At 41.0% G+C, this 19276-nt stretch overlaps 1 protein-coding gene across 2 annotated transcripts in view; it reads left to right on the plus strand.

Annotated features, from left to right (window-relative positions):
* Nucleotides 1–18895, plus strand: part of LOC124150321 — a 221545-nt gene extending 202650 nt beyond the window's left edge. For both annotated transcript variants that reach the window (XM_048380877.1, XM_048380876.1), the window contains exons 8-15: nt 60–193; nt 4019–4268; nt 5623–5717; nt 6481–6622; nt 8503–8715; nt 9825–9999; nt 11501–11567; nt 12216–18895. In XM_048380877.1, coding sequence (XP_048236834.1) covers nt 60–193; nt 4019–4268; nt 5623–5717; nt 6481–6622; nt 8503–8715; nt 9825–9999; nt 11501–11567; nt 12216–12311 — 1172 coding nt within the window. In that variant the 3' untranslated portion in view covers nt 12312–18895. The remainder of the gene's footprint in view (nt 1–59; nt 194–4018; nt 4269–5622; nt 5718–6480; nt 6623–8502; nt 8716–9824; nt 10000–11500; nt 11568–12215) is intronic.
* The last annotated feature ends 381 nt before the right edge of the window (nt 18896–19276 follow it).

The following is a 19276-nucleotide window of genomic DNA, read 5'->3' on the forward strand; positions in this document are numbered from 1 at the left end:
AATTTTAAAGAAAGACTCATCTAAATGTCTTGTTCAATGATGATGTGTATTGCCTCCAGGTACAATAAAGAATGTAGTCATGTGGATTGGCAAGGCATTGGACAACCCGAAGAGGCGGTTCAAGGGATTTACCCCCCAAGAGTTGACACAAGGCTTGGACAAGCTTGCAGTCAATGATGGCAACAAGTTGAAGGTGGGTAGTCACACAGGACGTCTACTGGGTGGGTGAGGGTTGAGAACATCTTCCCAGATCATAGAGGAAGGCAGCATCCCTCTGTACAACCCTCTGTTATATCTCCCCAGATCATAGAGGAAGACAGCATCCCTCTGTACAACCCTGTGTTATATCTCCCCAGATCATAGAGGAAGGCAGCACCCCTCTGTACAACCCTGTGTTATATCTCCCCATATCTCCCCAGATCATAGAGGAAGGCAGCACCCCTTTGTACAACCCTGTGTTATATCTCCACAGATCATAGAGGAAGGCAGCATCCCTCTGTACAACCCTGTGTTATATCTCCCCATATCTCCCCATATCATAGAGGAAGGCAGCATCCCTCTGTACAACCCTGTGTTATATCTCCCCAGATCATAGGGGAAGGCAGCACCCCTCTGTACAACCCTGTGTTATATCTCCCCAGATCATAGAGGAAGGCAGCATCCCTCTGTACAACCCTGTGTTATATCTCCCCATATCTCCCCATATCATAGAGGAAGGCAGCATCCCTCTGTACAACCCTGTGTTATATCTCCCCATATCTCCCCAGATCATAGGGGAAGGCAGCATCCCTCTGTACACCCCTGTACACCCCTGTGTTATATCTCCCCATATCTCCCCAGATCATAGAGGAAGGCAGCACCCCTTTGTACAACCCTGTGTTATATCTCCCCAGATCATAGAGGAAGGCAGCATCCCTCTGTACAACCCTGTGTTATATCTCCCCAGATCATAGAGGAAGGCAGCATCCCTCTGTACAACCCTGTACACCCCTGTGTTATATCTCCCCATATCTCCCCAGATCATAGAGGAAGGCAGCATCCCTCTGTACAACCCTGTGTTATATCTCCCCAGATCATAGAGGAAGGCAGCACCCCTTTGTACAACCCTGTGTTATATCTCCCCAGATCATAGAGGAAGGCAGCACCCCTCTGTACAACCCTGTGTTATATCTCCCCAGATCATAGAGGAAGACAGCATCCCTCTGTACAACCCTGTGTTATATCTCCCCAGATCATAGGGGAAGGCAGCACCCCTCTGTACAACCCTGTGTTATATCTCCCCATATCTCTCCAGATCATAGAGGAAGGCAGCATCCCTCTGTACAACCCTGTGTTATATCTCCCCAGATCATAGAGGAAGGCAGCATCCCTCTGTACAACCCTGTGTAATATCTCCCCATATCTCCCCAGATCATAGAGGAAGGCAGCATCCCTCTGTACACCCCTGTGTTATATCTCTCCATATCTCCCCAGATCATAGAGGAAGGCAGCATCCCTCTGTACACCCCTGTACACCCCTGTGTTATATCTCCCCATATCTCCCCAGATCATAGAGGAAGGCAGCATCCCTCTGTACAACCCTGTACACCCCTGTGTTATATCTCCCCATATCTCCCCAGATCATAGAGGAAGGCAGCATCCCTCTGTACAACCCTGTGTTATATCTCCCCAGATCATAGAGGAAGGCAGCACCCCTTTGTACAACCCTGTGTTATATCTCCCCAGATCATAGAGGAAGGCAGCATCCCTCTGTACAACCCTGTGTTATATCTCCCCAGATCATAGGGGAAGGCAGCACCCCTCTGTACAACCCTGTGTTATATCTCTCCAGATCATAGAGGAAGGCAGCATCCCTCTGTACAACCCTGTGTTATATCTCCCCAGATCATAGGGGAAGGCAGCACCCCTCTGTACAACCCTGTGTTATATCTCCCCAGATCATAGAGGAAGGCAGCATCCCTCTGTACAACCCTGTGTTATATCTCTCCAGATTATAGAGGAAGGCAGCACCCCTTTGTACAACCCTGTGTTATATCTCCCCAGATCATAGAGGAAGGCAGCATCCCTCTGTACAACCCTGTGTTATATCTCCCCAGATCATAGGGGAAGGCAGCACCCCTCTGTACAACCCTGTGTTATATCTCTCCAGATCATAGAGGAAGGCAGCATCCCTCTGTACAACCCTGTGTTATATCTCCCCAGATCATAGAGGAAGGCAGCATCCCTCTGTACAACCCTGTGTTATATCTCCCCAGATCATAGAGGAAGGCAGCACCCCTTTGTACAACCCTGTGTTATATCTCTCCAGATCATAGAGGAAGGCAGCATCCCTCTGTACAACCCTGTGTTATATCTCTCCAGATCATAGAGGAAGGCAGCACCCCTCTGTACAACCCTGTGTTATATCTCTCCAGATCATAGAGGAAGGCAGCATCCCTCAGTACAACCCTGTGGTATATCTCTCCAGATCATAGGGGAAGGCAGCACCCCTCTGTACAACCCTGTGTTATATCTCCCCAGATCATAGAGGAAGGCAGCATCCCTCTGTACAACCCTGTGTTATATCTCCCCATATCTCCCCAGATCATAGAGGAAGGCAGCATCCCTCTGTACACCCCTGTGTTATATCTCCCCATATCTCCCCAGATCATAGAGGAAGGCAGCATCCCTCTGTACACCCCTGTGTTATATCTCCCCATATCTCCCCAGATCATAGAGGAAGGCAGCATCCCTCTGTACAACCCTGTGTTATATCTCCCCAGATCATAGAGGAAGGCAGCACCCCTTTGTACAACCCTGTGTTATATCTCCCCAGATCATAGGGGAAGGCAGCATCCCTCTGTACAACCCTGTGTTATATCTCCCCAGATCATAGGGGAAGGCAGCACCCCTCTGTACAACCCTGTGTTATATCTCTCCAGATCATAGAGGAAGGCAGCATCCCTCTGTACAACCCTGTGTTATATCTCCCCATATCTCCCCAGATCATAGAGGAAGGCAGCATACCTCTGTACAACCCTGTGTTATATCTCCCCAGATCATAGAGGAAGGCAGCATCCCTCTGTACACCCCTGTGTTATATCTCCCCATATCTCCCCAGATCATAGAGGAAGGCAGCATCCCTCTGTACACCCCTGTGTTATATCTCCCCATATCTCCCCAGATCATAGAGGAAGGCAGCACCCCTTTGTACAACCCTGTGTTATATCTCCCCAGATCATAGAGGAAGGCAGCATCCCTCTGTACAACCCTGTGTTATATCTCCCCAGATCATAGGGGAAGGCAGCACCCCTCTGTACAACCCTGTGTTATATCTCTCCAGATCATAGAGGAAGGCAGCATCCCTCTGTACAACCCTGTGTTATATCTCCCCAGATCATAGAGGAAGGCAGCATCCCTCTGTACAACCCTGTGTTATATCTCCCCATATCTCCCCAGATCATAGAGGAAGGCAGCATCCCTCTGTACACCCCTGTGTTATATCTCCCCATATCTCCCCAGATCATAGAGGAAGGCAGCATCCCTCTGTACACCCCTGTGTTATATCTCCCCATATCTCCCCAGATCATAGAGGAAGGCAGCATCCCTCTGTACACCCCTGTGTTATATCTCCCCAGATCATAGAGGAAGGCAGCATCCCTCTGTACAACCCTGTGTTATATCTCCCCATATCTCCCCAGATCATAGAGGAAGGCAGCATCCCTCTGTACACCCCTGTGTTATATCTCCCCATATCTCCCCAGATCATAGAGGAAGGCAGCATCCCTCTGTACAACCCTGTGTTATATCTCCCCAGATCATAGAGGGAGGCAGCATCCCTCTGTACAACCCTGTGTTATATCTCCCCAGATCATAGGGGAAGGCAGCACCCCTCTGTACAACCCTGTGTTATATCTCCCCAGATCATAGAGGAAGGCAGCATCCCTCTGTACAACCCTGTGTTATATCTCCCCATATCTCCCCAGATCATAGAGGAAGGCAGCACCCCTTTGTACAACCCTGTGTTATATCTCCCCAGATCATAGAGGAAGGCAGCATCCCTCTGTTTATGAAGATGCTTCTGAGTGATAATGACAAGGAACAGAGCACAACGGCGCGATGTGTCTGGACGCTGGCGTTCGACAAGGATGTGAGGAAGGAGCTGTTCGAGACGGAGAATATGATGAGCACCCTGGAGAAGCTGCTGGAAAATCAGCACAAGGACGTTAAGAAGAACGCTCAAGGTGCATTGTGGGTACTCACGGGCAAAGGAGATGCACCCACAGACAGTGAGTACACCAGGCGTTTTTCATAACTTAAGTTGAATGCATGACCATGTGTAGTGGAACTTGTCAACTTTTACTGTGTTATTATGTTATGTAAGCAGGGTTAAAAAAGTGCCCTCTTCGTCAATGTTCTAAGCACCCATGGGGGATATGATGGCAGATACAGTGTATGGATTTTGGTACCGGTAGTCAATATGTGGAAATGCAGGGGGCAATGGAAGAAAGAGAAAATTGGAATTTGTTTTGTAATTAATCTTTTAGTAAGTTTATTTTCTGTTTTGTAGGCCATCGGCCCCTGTATACAGTTGATACAACAATGTCATAAATATGGCAATTAAGCGGTAGACGACACAATATACTTACTATCAAGTGCATATTTACATTTCAGAGTTTCTTTTACAAACTTAGTACATCATTAGAAGTCAGTAATTTATGAAATTTACAAATGTTTGATGAAATATGCCACTTCGGTATGTACTTATTTATCAACAATTGCCTCACAATGAAATATGAAATGGAGTTCATCTTCAATGCTATTAGAATTACTCATCCTACAAATTCGTTTCACAGTTATAGCTTCTTTACATCTGAAATTACAACACAACGGCATTTCATACAATCTCAACAAACATACATATCTTCTTTATTCCCTAACATTGATGTTTGTAACATGGAATTCAACAGTCAGCAATGACTTAATATTCTTATAATGTGCAAGTTGTTTTGAATCATTGATAATACTGAAAATGTTTTGTTTTCCACAATCTTCTAATCTCTGTCTGAACATCGACAGAAGATATGAAATATCTCCAATACCATGGCTAACCCATGCATATCCGAAACCATGTTTCTTACAACAACAATCTTACACAGGATGCCCATGTCTACCTTCCTGCTGAATCTAACGTCTAACTGAATCTACTGTAGGTAACATTGTCTTGGGTAACGATCACCTGACATTTGTAAATGGATTTGTAAAATTTAAAAAAAGCTGTTTTGAAGTTTGTAGGTTCACGTTTAGACAATGTTCTGAGACAATTTCTGAGAAACCTGTCGTTTGTTGTGGATCGATGGGTAGGGAAGGTCATGGAAATGTTTGAAAGGAAAATTTGGGAGAGAATCATGTGACATTATCTATGTTTTAGTATTGATAAGATCAATGGTATTTTCAGGATAAAAACACTTCTTCATTCTTTGCAAGGACCGTGAAATGTCAAATACATTTAAGGCTGCTACATCTAGTCCCACATGGAGGATCTCAGCCCCTGCCACAATAATACAGTGCCAATCCTCACGTTGTCTGTGGAAGTGGACTGTGGAGGACATATCATTGAGTGATTGATGGTGTTTGTTTCAGAAACAAAAGGACCCCCACGGGGGAAGAACCACATCTTCATCAGTTACTCCTGGAACGAGCAGGAGAAGGTCCTGGAGATTCGGGACAAACTCAGGGTGAGTGTCAGTATACTGTCAGTATACTGTGTCTGAGTGGGGTATTCATGTTAAACTACGGCATGGAATCTCAGTGGACTAGAAGTATAAATCGGGGTCAGTCCCGACTAGTACAAGTAGCCCCTAAATCTTGAAAAATTATTTCGATCTGCGTAGTTATCCTATGTTTACATTGGTTGTGCGGCTCCACATGCTATCATCGAAGCCCTACGGAGAGCCAGCGATACGGTCACTTTGATGTGTAAATATGTATTGTCATGCAACTCACTGTCGTAGTTGGAGTAGCGTATTTATATATTTATGCAAAACAATATGTAAAGCACCCCCAAATACTTGCATTAGTCCATTCTATTCTAATTTCTGAAAAAGTGTGTTTGTTTACAAACAAGAGAATAGTCTGGTCACATGATATGCAAATTAGCCTGTGGCAGTGGTGTTGTGCTAAGTCACCAACTGCGCTGGAGTGTACTCATACCCATCACTAACAAGCAGTGCTAATTTTGTTTGACTGGATTAAGGTAAGGTTAGCTTGAGGTAAGGATATGTATCATTCCACTGGGGATGGGGTGTGGGGAGTCGCATTGATACTAAGTCACATTTTTGGCTCGGGGTCAGCAGTCGTATTAATTAGGAGACGCATTAATTTCAAGATTTACAGTATCAATGCCTTATGAAGATTTAGTGTCACTTGGTTAAACTACAACTTTTATGCGGATGTTCTTCTGTCACTGAGTAGAGGTCATGTCACTTTTTGTATTTTCAGGCAGAGGGATATATTGTGTGGGTGGATGTGGATGAGATGGGGGGATCCACGCTGCAGGCGATGGCAGAGGCTGTTGAGAACGCTGCCGTTGTCCTGGTGTGCATGTCAGAAAAATACAAGCAGAGTCCCAACTGTAGGACAGGTGAGACTATATGTAGTTGTTGAGATAGCAGTATATCCGATGACACACAAGCAGTGTCCCAACTGTAGGACAGGTGAGACTATATGTAGTTGTTAAGATAGTAGTATTTCGGATGACACACAAGCAGTGTCCCAACTGTAGGACAGGTGAGACTATATGTAGTTGTTAAGATAGTAGCATATCTGATGACACACAAGCAGTGTCTCAACTGTAGGACAGGTGTGACTATATGTAGTTGTTAAGATAGTAGTATATCCGATAACACACAAGCAGTGTCCCAACTGTAGGACAGGTGAGACTATATGTAGTTGTTAAGATAGTAGTATATCTGATGACACACAAGCAGAGTCCCAACTGTAAGACAGGTGAGACTATATGTAGTTGTTAAGATAGTAGCATATCTGATGACACACAAGCAGTGTCCCAACTGTAGGACAGGTGAGACTATATGTAGTTGTTAAGATAGTAGTATATCTGATGACATGAAAGCAGTGTCTCAACTGTAGGACAGGTGAGACTATATGTAGTTGTGAAGATAGTAGCATATCTGATGACACACAAGCAGTGTCCCAACTGTAGGACAGGTGAGACTAGTTGTAGTTGTTAAGATAGTAGCATATCTGATGACACACAAGCAGTGTCCCAACTGTAGGACAGGTGAGACTATATGCAGTTGTTAAGATAGTAGCATATCTGATGACACACAAGCAGTGTCCCAACTGTAGGACAGGTGAGACTATATGAAGTTGTGAAGATAGTAGCATATCTGATGACATGAAAGCAGTGTCTCAACTGTAGGACAGGTGAGACTATATGTAGTTGTGAAGATAGTAGCATATCTGATGACACACAAGCAGTGTCCCAACTGTAGGACAGGTGAGACTATATGCAGTTGTTAAGATAGTAGCATATCTGATGACATGAAAGCAGTGTCTCAACTGTAGGACAGGTGAGACTATATGTAGTTGTGAAGATAGTAGTATATCTGATGACATAAAAGCAGAGTCCCAACTGTAGGACAGGTGAGACTATATGTAGTTGTTAAGATAGCAGTATTTCCCGATGACATGATAAGCGCCCAGGGCATTCTCAATATTAGAAATAAGGGGCTCTTTTTAGAATATAATTTTGGTGAAAAGAGTTGAAAGATTGTAAATTTCGTGGTTTATGCTGACAGCCTGAAATTATACTTAAGAAAAATCTGTGTGTATTATACCTGACAGATATATTTTTTCCAGAATTTTATTGCCCATAATTAAGGGTGTATATATCACATGAGTGTGTATTATACATGACTAAATAAGTCTTGTGTACATTGATCAATCAAAAGTGTGCTAATTAGGATCATTCACTAGCCAATATATTAGTAAATATCACCATGGGCGCTTATTAGAGCAGGGTGCTTATTACGTCAAATACAGTTTATGATATCACCATTCTTGAGAGAGATGCTATCAGTTTTTCATCAATCGGCAGAGATAGTGGGTTCATTTCACTGATAGATCGACTATCTCACTGCCATTTATATAATAAAATACCATATAGACCACTTCATAGAAGGGGGCACGGGTGGCCCAGCTGTCTAAGGCGCTGCGATTCGCTGTGCCTTGGGCATGCCAGAAACCTATGATTGTGGGTTCAAATCCCGGTTCGCCCCGATTATGTTTCTAGTTTTGTCAGCACCATACCCCTGCTCGTGGGTTTCACCTAAGTGGTAAACGTCTGAGACCTGCATAACTTCGGGCTTTCCTCCCACATTAAGCTGACACGCCGTGATATAACTGGAATACTGTTAAAAGCGGCGTTAAACCCAACTCACTCACTCACTCACTCACTCACTTCATAAGAATGAATCAATGCATCTGTCCTTCTCCCCACAGAGGCGGAGTACACGTTTCAGTTACGGAAAGACTACATCCCACTGATGATGCAGAAGAAGTACCGGCCGGATGGCTGGCTTGGGATGATCCTCGGTGCCAAGTTGTTCTTTGACTTTAGCGGGAAATACCCCTTTGAGAAATCCATGTCTGGTATGCTGAAGGAGCTGCGAGGACGTGGTAAAAGGTCAAATGTGCTTCAATCACAATCTACAGGTAAGTGAAAAAATAATAGCGACAAAACCCTTTCTATATTCATAAGAAATCTCTGCTAAAAGCAGAGTCGCTTGTACAATTCCGACCATATATTGAGCATGTGGTTATGAAAACTATCAAATAGTAATTATATCAGGTGTTGGCGAGAAAGGTGAGCATATCCTGCCTCTCCGGTGACACCCATCACAAACACATGCAAAGGCAAGTCAAATGTTCACCTGGAAAAACACGGGAACATATGGTACATGTCAAAATAGAGAACTGCATCAGACAACATTTTTGTCACTGAAGAAAAATTTTGTTCACTTTTCTATGACGAACTGGTATCTTCATAGAGAATCCCACAAGAGTCAATAAAAGTTTCACACTCTCAGGCTTCTATCAATGTGTGTTCATATCGTTGATATCAAAATGTTTGTGAAATTGATGAATTTTTTATCGAACATCATTCTTCCAAGAGTAATAGCCAGTGTCTTGAGTTGAAAAAAAGTACAGGTAACCAGCTTCAGTGAAAGAGAGAATTGTGATGTCATTTGATTACATCGTCATGGTGACAGATGATGTCACAATGGTCTTCAAAGCAATGTCTCTGAGGAGATATCAATTTCATTGTCTCCAGTAGATTTCACTGATCTCTCCAAGCAATGGATGATAAATGATGATGGACCTGTTGCTGTAACAACATCAATTATCATGAACTTCAAATACAAATAAGTGTCTAACTCATCACTGACCTGAACAACTTTATGCTAAGTAGAAACTATTGAGCTACTCCAAATTGTTTTTGTTTTTATCTATCCAATCTAATCAAACTATCTGTAAATAAAAGTGCCAAGACCCTTTCCATATTCATGAGAAATTGATTGTACGATTCCGACTATGTCATGAACATGTGTTAATAAATCACTATCAAATATTAATTACACCAGGTGTTCACGAAATGGTGAGCATATCCTGCCCCTCCAGTGGCACTCATCACAAACACATGCAAAGGCAAGTCAATTGTTCCAGTCAATTGTTCAACCATTAAATGAGAAAGGTTAAGCTGTTTATTACCTATGTATAAGTGAATTGTGCATTACAGAAACAAGATCATATTTGACTTGTAGATCAAGTAGATGCACTAGAGAGTACGACCGAGAACCGGCTAGTGTACGCCGGCAACCCTCACCGCAACACCCACCCAGGCACCGAGCTGGCCATACCTCAGGGACATCAGCCTCTCACACACAACATGTCACGCGACGACGTGCAACGCTGGCTGGTCACGCACCAGCTAGATGGGTATGTGAGATGGGGGACCAGTAGTCTTCCGTTCTCTGACGTGAGAGCGTTATAGTTTTATATTATGGTTGGTAGGTTGTTGTTTAACGCCGCACTCAGCAATATTCCAGCTATATGACAGCAGTCTGTAAATAATCAAGTCTGGACCAGACAATCCAGTGACTGACATCATGAGCATCGATCTACACAATTGGGATATGATGACATGTATCAACCAAGTCAGCGAGCCTGACCACCCGATCCCGTTATTTTATGTTATGACACAGCTTGCTTGATGACAGTGTTGGGAAAGTCAGAGAGGGAGGGAGAAGTGCTAATTTTCAAACTCTATGTTGTCGGCAATATTTGAAATACATCTGAAAGTGGATTTCTATCTTGTTTTCTTTAAACATGTCTTACCACTTATACTTTGCATATTTTACTATTTATTTCCTATTTAATTCCCTATCAATACTTCATATACTGATATCACAAATTCAGTTTTGAGATATCAATAAATCCAATGTATTTTAGATATCACTTAATGGAATTATTGATATAAAAAACTTAATTATAGATATCTCAAATAAGATTTTGGATAACACTAAATTAATTTAGATATCACAAATTTTTAATGTGTTATTGACATAAAAAAATTGAAATTGTGATACCAATAATACACTTCTAGGTTCATGAAAAAATTGTTTCTCTCTTAAAGTCTTACAGGGGTAAATAATTAAGTTACTTGTCAACAATATTGTCTTGCATTGAAACTAAAACAGAACGTATAATTTTGTCCATATGCCTACTACAGTGATGGAGAAAGAACTTTTTTCTAATATTAGCCCATGAGATGGGGCTGGCATGCAGTTGTTTCAAAGGTGTTGATTGTGATTTGAAACCTCTGATTGACCAATAAGGATCAAATACTTGCCAGAGTCAGGATAAAATATTGAAATGACTGAGATATTGTGGGAGTTCAAGTCCAGTGTAAACCATCAACGATTGCACTGTATGCTTGCTATGGATATGTTTATTTAGCATTATTATGTTGCCCCAAACCCAGGGACAGTTGCAATGCCTCCATTACGCTCCTAGCCTGTAGCTAGTCATATGTCCGTCAGTCTTTCTCTGTACGGGGCGGCCGGGTAGCCGAGTGGTTCGGGTTCGATTCCCGACATGGGTACAATGTGTGAAGCCCATTTCTGGTGTCCCCCGCCATGATATTGCTGGAATATTGCTAAAAGCGGTGTAAAACCATATTCACTCACTCACTTTTAGACTAACATCTAGTCTCTGAAATGAACATATCGTACAGAAAAAACAGTTGTTCTGTTATCTTAATAAAAATATAATAAAAGGGAGCCCAGTGACTCTCTTCATTTTCAGATACTGCAGTAATCTAGACTTGCCAAAGATTATAGACTTGTGTGGGCTGTATTTGATATATATTTGTATCAGGGTCTGTAAGACAGACTAATTTAACTCACTTTCTGTGTACTACTTCATTTTTCCACTTCAGATCCATCGCAGCCTTCAGCCAGTTTGACGGACGGTTACTATGGCAACTAAGGGAAATGAAACAAGAGGTTAGTTTGTTTTTATTTTTAAACCAGTACGGACATGACATATTTCACAGTGTTGTGTATCTTGCATATTTCCTCCTATGTCTACATTGTTCTGCCGTCATATGTAATACTTACAGATGTTCTGTCATTATGTTTAATCCTCACAAATGTTCTGCCGTCATGTATGATCCTTATGAATGTTCTGCCATAATGTTTGTCTTTACAAATGCTGACATGGGGACAATGTATGAAGCCCATTTCTGGTGTCCCCTGCAGTGATATTGCTGGAATATTGCAAACAGCGGCATAAACACTCACTCACTCACTCACTCACTCACTCACTCACTCACTCACTCACTCACTCACTCACTCTTTCACTCACTCACTCACTCACTCACTCACTCACTCACTCACTCACTCACTCACTCACTCACCAGAAGCCACCCACCCACCCACTCACTCACTCACTCAACCTATGATTGTGGGTTCGAATCCCGGTTCGCCCCGAATATGTTTCTAGGTTTGTCAGCACCATACCCGTACCGAAGTGGTAAACGTCTGAGACCTGCATTACTTCGGGCTTTCCTCCAACATTAAGCTGACACGCCGCGATATAACTGACTGACTGACTCACTCACTCCTGTTGAAATGTTCTGTATCATGTTCCAGGCACCCGACTATTTCTACCAGTGTTTGGAGAAGAAACTGTCCATGAACCTAATTGATATGCTCCGCCTTGCCTCTGCCCTCGATACCCTCCACTGATCTGCTCCAAACCAATTTGGGCTGGTCCAAATGTGCCATAACCAGATCTCAGTGGTCCGGACCAGTCTGCACAAGTTCACCTAGAACTGACTGATTGTGTGTTTAATATGGAATGGATGTGCTAGCACTACAAACAACACTGAATACACCCAAAGTGCTATCATGTGGAGTATATGGCTACTGGCCATTTGTTTCTACTTCGGAAAGGGAGGGTCAAGGTCGATGTCAGTGACATCATAACCAGGGTCATAGAGAACCGAGTATTCAGGTAGCTTAGCAACAAAACTTTGATTCATGTACAGACTAAGAAACCTTGTAGAGAAGATGAAATATAAACTAAATATATGTATGATACTGGTATGTTCAGTTGGAGACTGGGTAGCCTTGTGGTTAAAGTGCTAGCTCATGTCACCAAAGAACTGGGTTTGATTCCCACAAGTGTATGTGAAGACCTCTTTTGGTGTCCCCTGTTTGGTTTGAATGTTGCATCATGTGAAAACATAATCACTCACTCACTCAAGTGGATATGGGTCATAGGTCCCACCAACTTGTGATCCAAAGACATTAATCTCATCATGAACAATGACACACTACAAGTTCTGTCTCAGGAATCAAAAGTTAACGACTTAATCAAGTGAGACCTGTATTCCTCTGTGGATGGAGACTCACAGCAAGACGGAGACTCACAGCAAGACGGAACCTCTATTCCTCTGTGGATGGAGAATCACATAAAGAAGGTTCCTCTTTTCCTCTGTGGATGGAGACTCACAGCAAGAAGGTACCTCTATTCCTCTGTGGATGAAGAATCACAGCAAGAAGGTACCTATATTCCTCTGTGGATGAAGAATCACAGCAAGAAGGTACATCTATTCCTCTGTAGATGGAGACTCACAGCAAGACGGAACCTCTATTCCTCTGTGGATGGAGACTCACAGCAAGATGGAACCTCTATTCCTCTGTGGATGGAGAATAATAGCAAGAAGGTACCTATATTCCCCTGTGAATGGAGAATCACATCAAGAACAAACCTCTATTCCTCTGTGGATGGAGACTCACAGCATGGTGGAAACCTCTATTCCTCTGTGGATGGAGCCTCACAACAAGAAGGTACCTCTATTCCTCTGTTGATGGAGAATCACAGCAAGAAGGTACCTCTATTCCTCTGTGGATGGAGAATCACAGCAACAAGGTACCTCTATTCCTCTGTGGATGGAGAATCACAGCAAGAAGGTACCTCTATTCCCCTGTGGATGGAGAATCACAGCAAGAAGGTACCTCTATTCCTCTGTGGATGAAGACTCACAGCCAGAAGGAACCTCTATTCCTCTGTGGATGAAGACTCACAGCAAGGTGATGCCTCTATTATTCTGTGGATGAAGACAAAGGCGATCATGCTACAGTAAAAATGAAAGTCTATTCTGCTGTGGATAAAAAGATAGGAGATCATGCCACTACAAGAGACATTAATCTACTTATCAACATAGACAGACAAATATGGCTTAATCAGATGAGACCTTTTCTCTTCTCTGTGGATGAAGACAAACAAGTTCTTACCACAGCAAGATAAAACCTCAATTCCAGTGTGGATAGAGACACACCAAGATAAACCCTCAATTTGACTGGAAGAAGACACACAGCAAGAAGAAGCTTCAGATCCTCTGTGGATGAAGACACAGCAAGATGAAACCTCAGTTCCTCTGTGGATGAAGACACAGCAAGATGAAACCTCAGTTCCTCTGTGGATGAAGACACAGCAAGATGAAACCTCAATTCCTCTGTGGATAAAGGCACATATTATCAACACGGAACTTCAATTCCTCTTTGGATGAAGACACAGCAAAAGGAAACCTCTATTCCTCTGTGGATGAAGACACAGCAAAATGAAACCTCAATTCCTCTGTGGATAAAGGCACAGCAAGATGAAACCTCAGTTCCTCTGTGGATAAAGGCACATATTATCAACATGGAACTTCAATTCCTCTGTGGATGAAGACACAGCAAGAGGAAACCTCTATTCCCCTGTGGATGAAGACACAGCAAGATGAAACCTCAGTTCCTCTGTGGATAAAGGCACATATTATCAACATGGAACTTCAATTCCTCTGTGGATGAAAGCACAGCAAGATGAAACCTCTATTCCTCTGTTGATGAAGACTCAGCAAGAGGAAATCTCAGTTCCTCTATGGACAAAGACACTGGATGGTCATGCTACAGCAAGATGGAACATTGCCTCAGCGCAGCAGATGTCAAAGATGGTGCCCTTGTTCAGTGTGGGGTTGACATAAGTTCAACTCAGGATTATTAAATGCTTCCTTTTCAGCTTGAAGCTGGAGAAAGAGATATCTGTACACTTATATGGATAACTGCAGAAGGAACAGAGTCATCCCTTAGGAGCTGTTGTTGGAATCCCAGTGTCACCCAGAGATGTGTACAACCACTACTACTGCTGCAAACATGTGTCATGCAGGTTATTACTGCAGACAGATACTCTGAATCACACACTTTAACATGCTACATGAACTTTGTTCTTGTTAAATGGATATGCTTGCCCAAGATTTTATCGAACTATGTTTTAAAATGAGGTTAGAAAGGATGTGTCCTGTTAAAAATATGCAAAGACTTGTGTGCAGGAAATTAATTTCAAGTCAGTCCTGATAACTTTGATATACTACTCAACTTTTGATAGGGATGTCATGAGTGTCCTGGCAGAGAGTGAATGTGACTGATTGATTGGAGACGTCATATACAGACTCATTTTCAGCATCATTACAAATATTCAGTAATTTATATAACATTCCCTTAAGCTGCAGTTTTAAGTTTGGCAACAGTATGAAATATCAGTATCCCTTACAAAAGTTGAGGAGTATAGTTGTTGTTTTTATACTCCACAGCATATTCACAAATATACTACTCAAAAGAAGTTAACTCCTGTCCTTAGATTCTTTTGAGCAGTATATGTTGGTAAAACAGGAAAATGAATTGGCCAAACCTTAATTGTGATCGTAATGACGAAGTGTAATTGTACACGATGTGATGTGAGCATGGGTAAAGAGTTCTCTCCGAAACATCACATAGGTCATCCCACAAGATCAGACAATGGTGTTCACACAAATCAATTGCTAATGATGGGATGGAAGCGGCAGAAATAACATGGTAATAGTTATACTATACACAAAGATAGTAATCCATAGATATGTAGTCGTGAAGACAGTCTCTACACCAGTTCTGAGATAAGAACTGTATGATCCTAGAAAATGGTCCTACGTTCTTGTAGGGTCCTAATAAAAGGGTCCTACATTCTTGGTCCTAGGTGAAGTGTCATGCATTCTTGAAGTTCCTCAGTTTGTGTGTTTTTCCATCCTTGATTATCTCATGGCATCATGCCTCTGTTCTACCATTCTGTTATGACAAATACCCTGGAGCCATTACCTCCGTAGCTTTGTTCAGGAAGTGATGTCGCTGTCTTCATCTTTCTTATCAGCAACATCGCACCCAATTCATCTCTCTCATGGTTGTAAGTTGAGTGGAAGGCTATTTTTAGACTAACATCTTGTCTCTGAAATGAACATTTAAACTGAAAAAACAGTTGTTAAATTATAGTTATAAAATATAATAAAAAGGAGCCCAGATACTTTCTTCATTTAATCTAGACTTGCCAAACATTATAGACTTGCATGGGCTGTATGGGATATATTTGTTTCAGGATCTGTATGACAGACAAGGCTATTCTCAGCATCACATATTTTGAATCAGACACAAAACAAGGCAATGGTAGCGAATGGTTCCATGTATTTATCATAACATAGAGATACGATGCCTGAGATATTCAGGAATAGTCCTGTTCTTGAAGCACTGAGTACATCCTCTCGAAACCATCACTGGTACTGCAGAAGAGGCATTATGGCTCCTTTCAGAGAAAGTCTGTGAACGTCAGTAACACCTTGGATATTCTGTATAACATTTTCCACAGGACTATTATGACACTTTTTTCAAACAGAAATATATTTGTATAAAAACTTTCATTTCTTCTTCTCATCCATCATTGGTGTGAATTCACAAGGATGCCAATATATGCTGTTTTTATTATATGTCTTCTGTGTATTAGATTTTCTACGATCATCCGTCATATGATAAGCTGCTGTTCTGTTGTTGAAGCTGATTATGTGTATGTTAAGTTTGAGTGTTGCTGAAAAAGTACAGGTGTAACCCCAATTTGACCCCTGTGAAAAAATATCCAGGGGCAAAATTTTAAGAATTTCCTTTCAAAAGATTTGTATTTTGTTTGTTCAAAACAAATACAAAATCTATTCAGTATGTATCAAGAAAAGAAATGAACTATTATTGAGCTTTAGAACTATACTTTTGTAAAGAGCAGAGAGTATAAAAGACAATTACTTGCAGTGAGTAATGAGTAGTCTGGTTGTATGCAGTATAAGGAGTGTGATGTAAGGTTAAAGCATTATTTATCATAGCTTAAATTAGTTCATTAATATTCATATGTCACACCCCTAGGTCTCAACTCAAGAGTTAACCTTTTCTGTAAGTGTTTTAGAAATAGTCTCAGCACAACTAGTCATTACACTCATTCAAAGAATGAGGCATCATGTCGTCAAAAATATTTTCAAGAAAAACAACAAAATAAATATTTGAGACAATCCCTTATGAAATGAAAGAATATAAACGATTCTTTTTCTTTCATTGTGTTATGAGGATAAATTGTGAGGCTTAGTCTTACAGAACCATTTTTAGAAATTTCAATTTTGTAAAGAAAATTACAGATTATCTTATCCAAAATGCCAAGATGCAAAAAAAACAATAAAGGGTTTATTTATAATGAAAAAGTGAATATTTATTTACATCAGAATTATTAATGTGATTTTTAACAAATGTTATTTTCCTGTTTCCTCTTGTTTGCAAATTCAAACATATTTGAAATAATCCAATTTGGTCATTTGTTATTCTTTTACAAAATTTGATGAATATTAATCTGTAAAAAAGTAAAGAAATAACACTGGCCTTACTCACATTTATAAAATATTTTGATGGTTTTACTCTGTGTGTACTATGCTGTTTTCAGATGTTCTACATCACGCCAAAGACCCAGGTTCTATTCCCGACATGGGTACAATGTGTGAAGCCCATGTCTGGTGTCCTCCGCCGTGATATTGCTGGAATATTGCTAAAAGCGGCGTAAAACCATACTCACTCACTCACTCAGATGTTCTATGTACAAAATACTAATACAACTCAATGGTTGTCATCTATTATGCTTCAGATGCAATATTATGTATTGTTAAATACCCTGAGCAATATTACGTACTGTTAAATACCTGGAGCAATATTTCTACAGCACGAAGCTGTCCTTGCGCAGATTTACCGTATTGTTGACTTTGTGTTATATATTGTTGTTCCCCAGACAGTATCCCTAGCTCAGGTAAGCATTTATGCAATTGTGTTAAATTATAATTATTATTAATAATTAAGATGTGTCTAGAAAGTCGTTGTTGTAGTTGTGCAATATAGAGGAAGAAGTCATTCATTGAATATATTTGGTTTTGTTCAATTATCAGTTTTGTCTTCGAGACAAAAAAATGTTTGATGTTGTGTAATATGAATTCTATAAGAAGTAAGTTTTAGTTTTATATCAGTTGACATTGCATACAAAATTAGCTAGAATAAGGGAAAGAATGTTTTGGTATAAGAAGAACTTGCCCGAACTGGGTATCAATATTTCATTTGAAAACCTCAGATTATTGTATTGAAATATGCTATTAAAATAGTTTCTGAGAAATTACTATCTTGGAGCCATTAGACAAGATATTGCTGAGTGCGCACATTCAACTTCAATGCAATTCACTATGCATAGTTGCTTCCCTTGGGCATGCCAGGAATCTATGATCGTGGTTTTAAATCCAGGTTCGCCCTGATTATGTTTCTGGGTTTGTCAGCACCATTCCCGTGCTTGTGGGTTTCACCAAACAACTAGTACTTGCATTACTTTTGGCTTTCTTCCCACATTTAGCTGATATGCTGTGATATAACTGGAAAACTGTTCAAAGTGGCATTAAACCCAATAAATCACTCACTTAAACATACTAAGAGATTATAAATTTGGAAATTAAGTGATCAGGTGTACTCACGGTAAACAATTAACAACACCATAACTGACAAATTTGGTGATATTTTTACAAGCGATCCGGAACGATAATTTGGCAAAATACCAAATGCACCTCTTTTCAAACAAGCTGTATCAAAGCTTAATTTGTTTTATGGATGTCAACATTTAAATTGGCACTTACATAGAAGCGTGAATCTATATGTCTTCTTCAATGACTCCTAGATAAATGGATATGAGTATATACTGTTACAAATTAATGAAAATCCGACATTCGTTATCTTCGTATTTTTTATATGCTTGTCAGAGTATTTTGTCATCGCCATTTCCGTTTCTCTCATCCTTCAACCTTACACTCCATTAAACTCAATGAACGACAGTTTTGTAACCATTTTCATATTTGTACATGTACTGTACAGTTGAGCACATGGTCTGTGTCATCCACACATTAAACAATGATTGTACTATTTGCCTATCTACTGTTTATTCTCCTTCATCAAAAGGCCATCCAACCGATGAAATACAGTGATAGAAATTAGCACTGGTCCTGGAGTCCTTGCCAAACTGCACAATAGTTAAGGTATTATAAGGCTAGTAGATATTTGCCATTATCAAGGGTTTTGCTGTTATCATTATCAGGAGTAGAGGACTAAAACAGGTAGTTTCTATCGCTGAAATATGGCGAGGATTTTTGTTAAATGGAAATGAATTTGTTTTTTTCCAGAGCGAGAGGATAAATGAATGGGTAGGGTTCAAAAGAAATTCTTTTTTTATAAGCTACATGTAATTGAGCACTCTAAAATGAGAAACACACAATACACATCCTATGTGTCGGGACTGCGGCTGAGGT

This window comes from Haliotis rufescens, unplaced genomic scaffold, assembly GCF_023055435.1.
Source record: "Haliotis rufescens isolate VD_foot unplaced genomic scaffold, xgHalRufe1.0.p SCAF_33, whole genome shotgun sequence".
Taxonomy (NCBI): domain Eukaryota; kingdom Metazoa; phylum Mollusca; class Gastropoda; order Lepetellida; family Haliotidae; genus Haliotis; species Haliotis rufescens.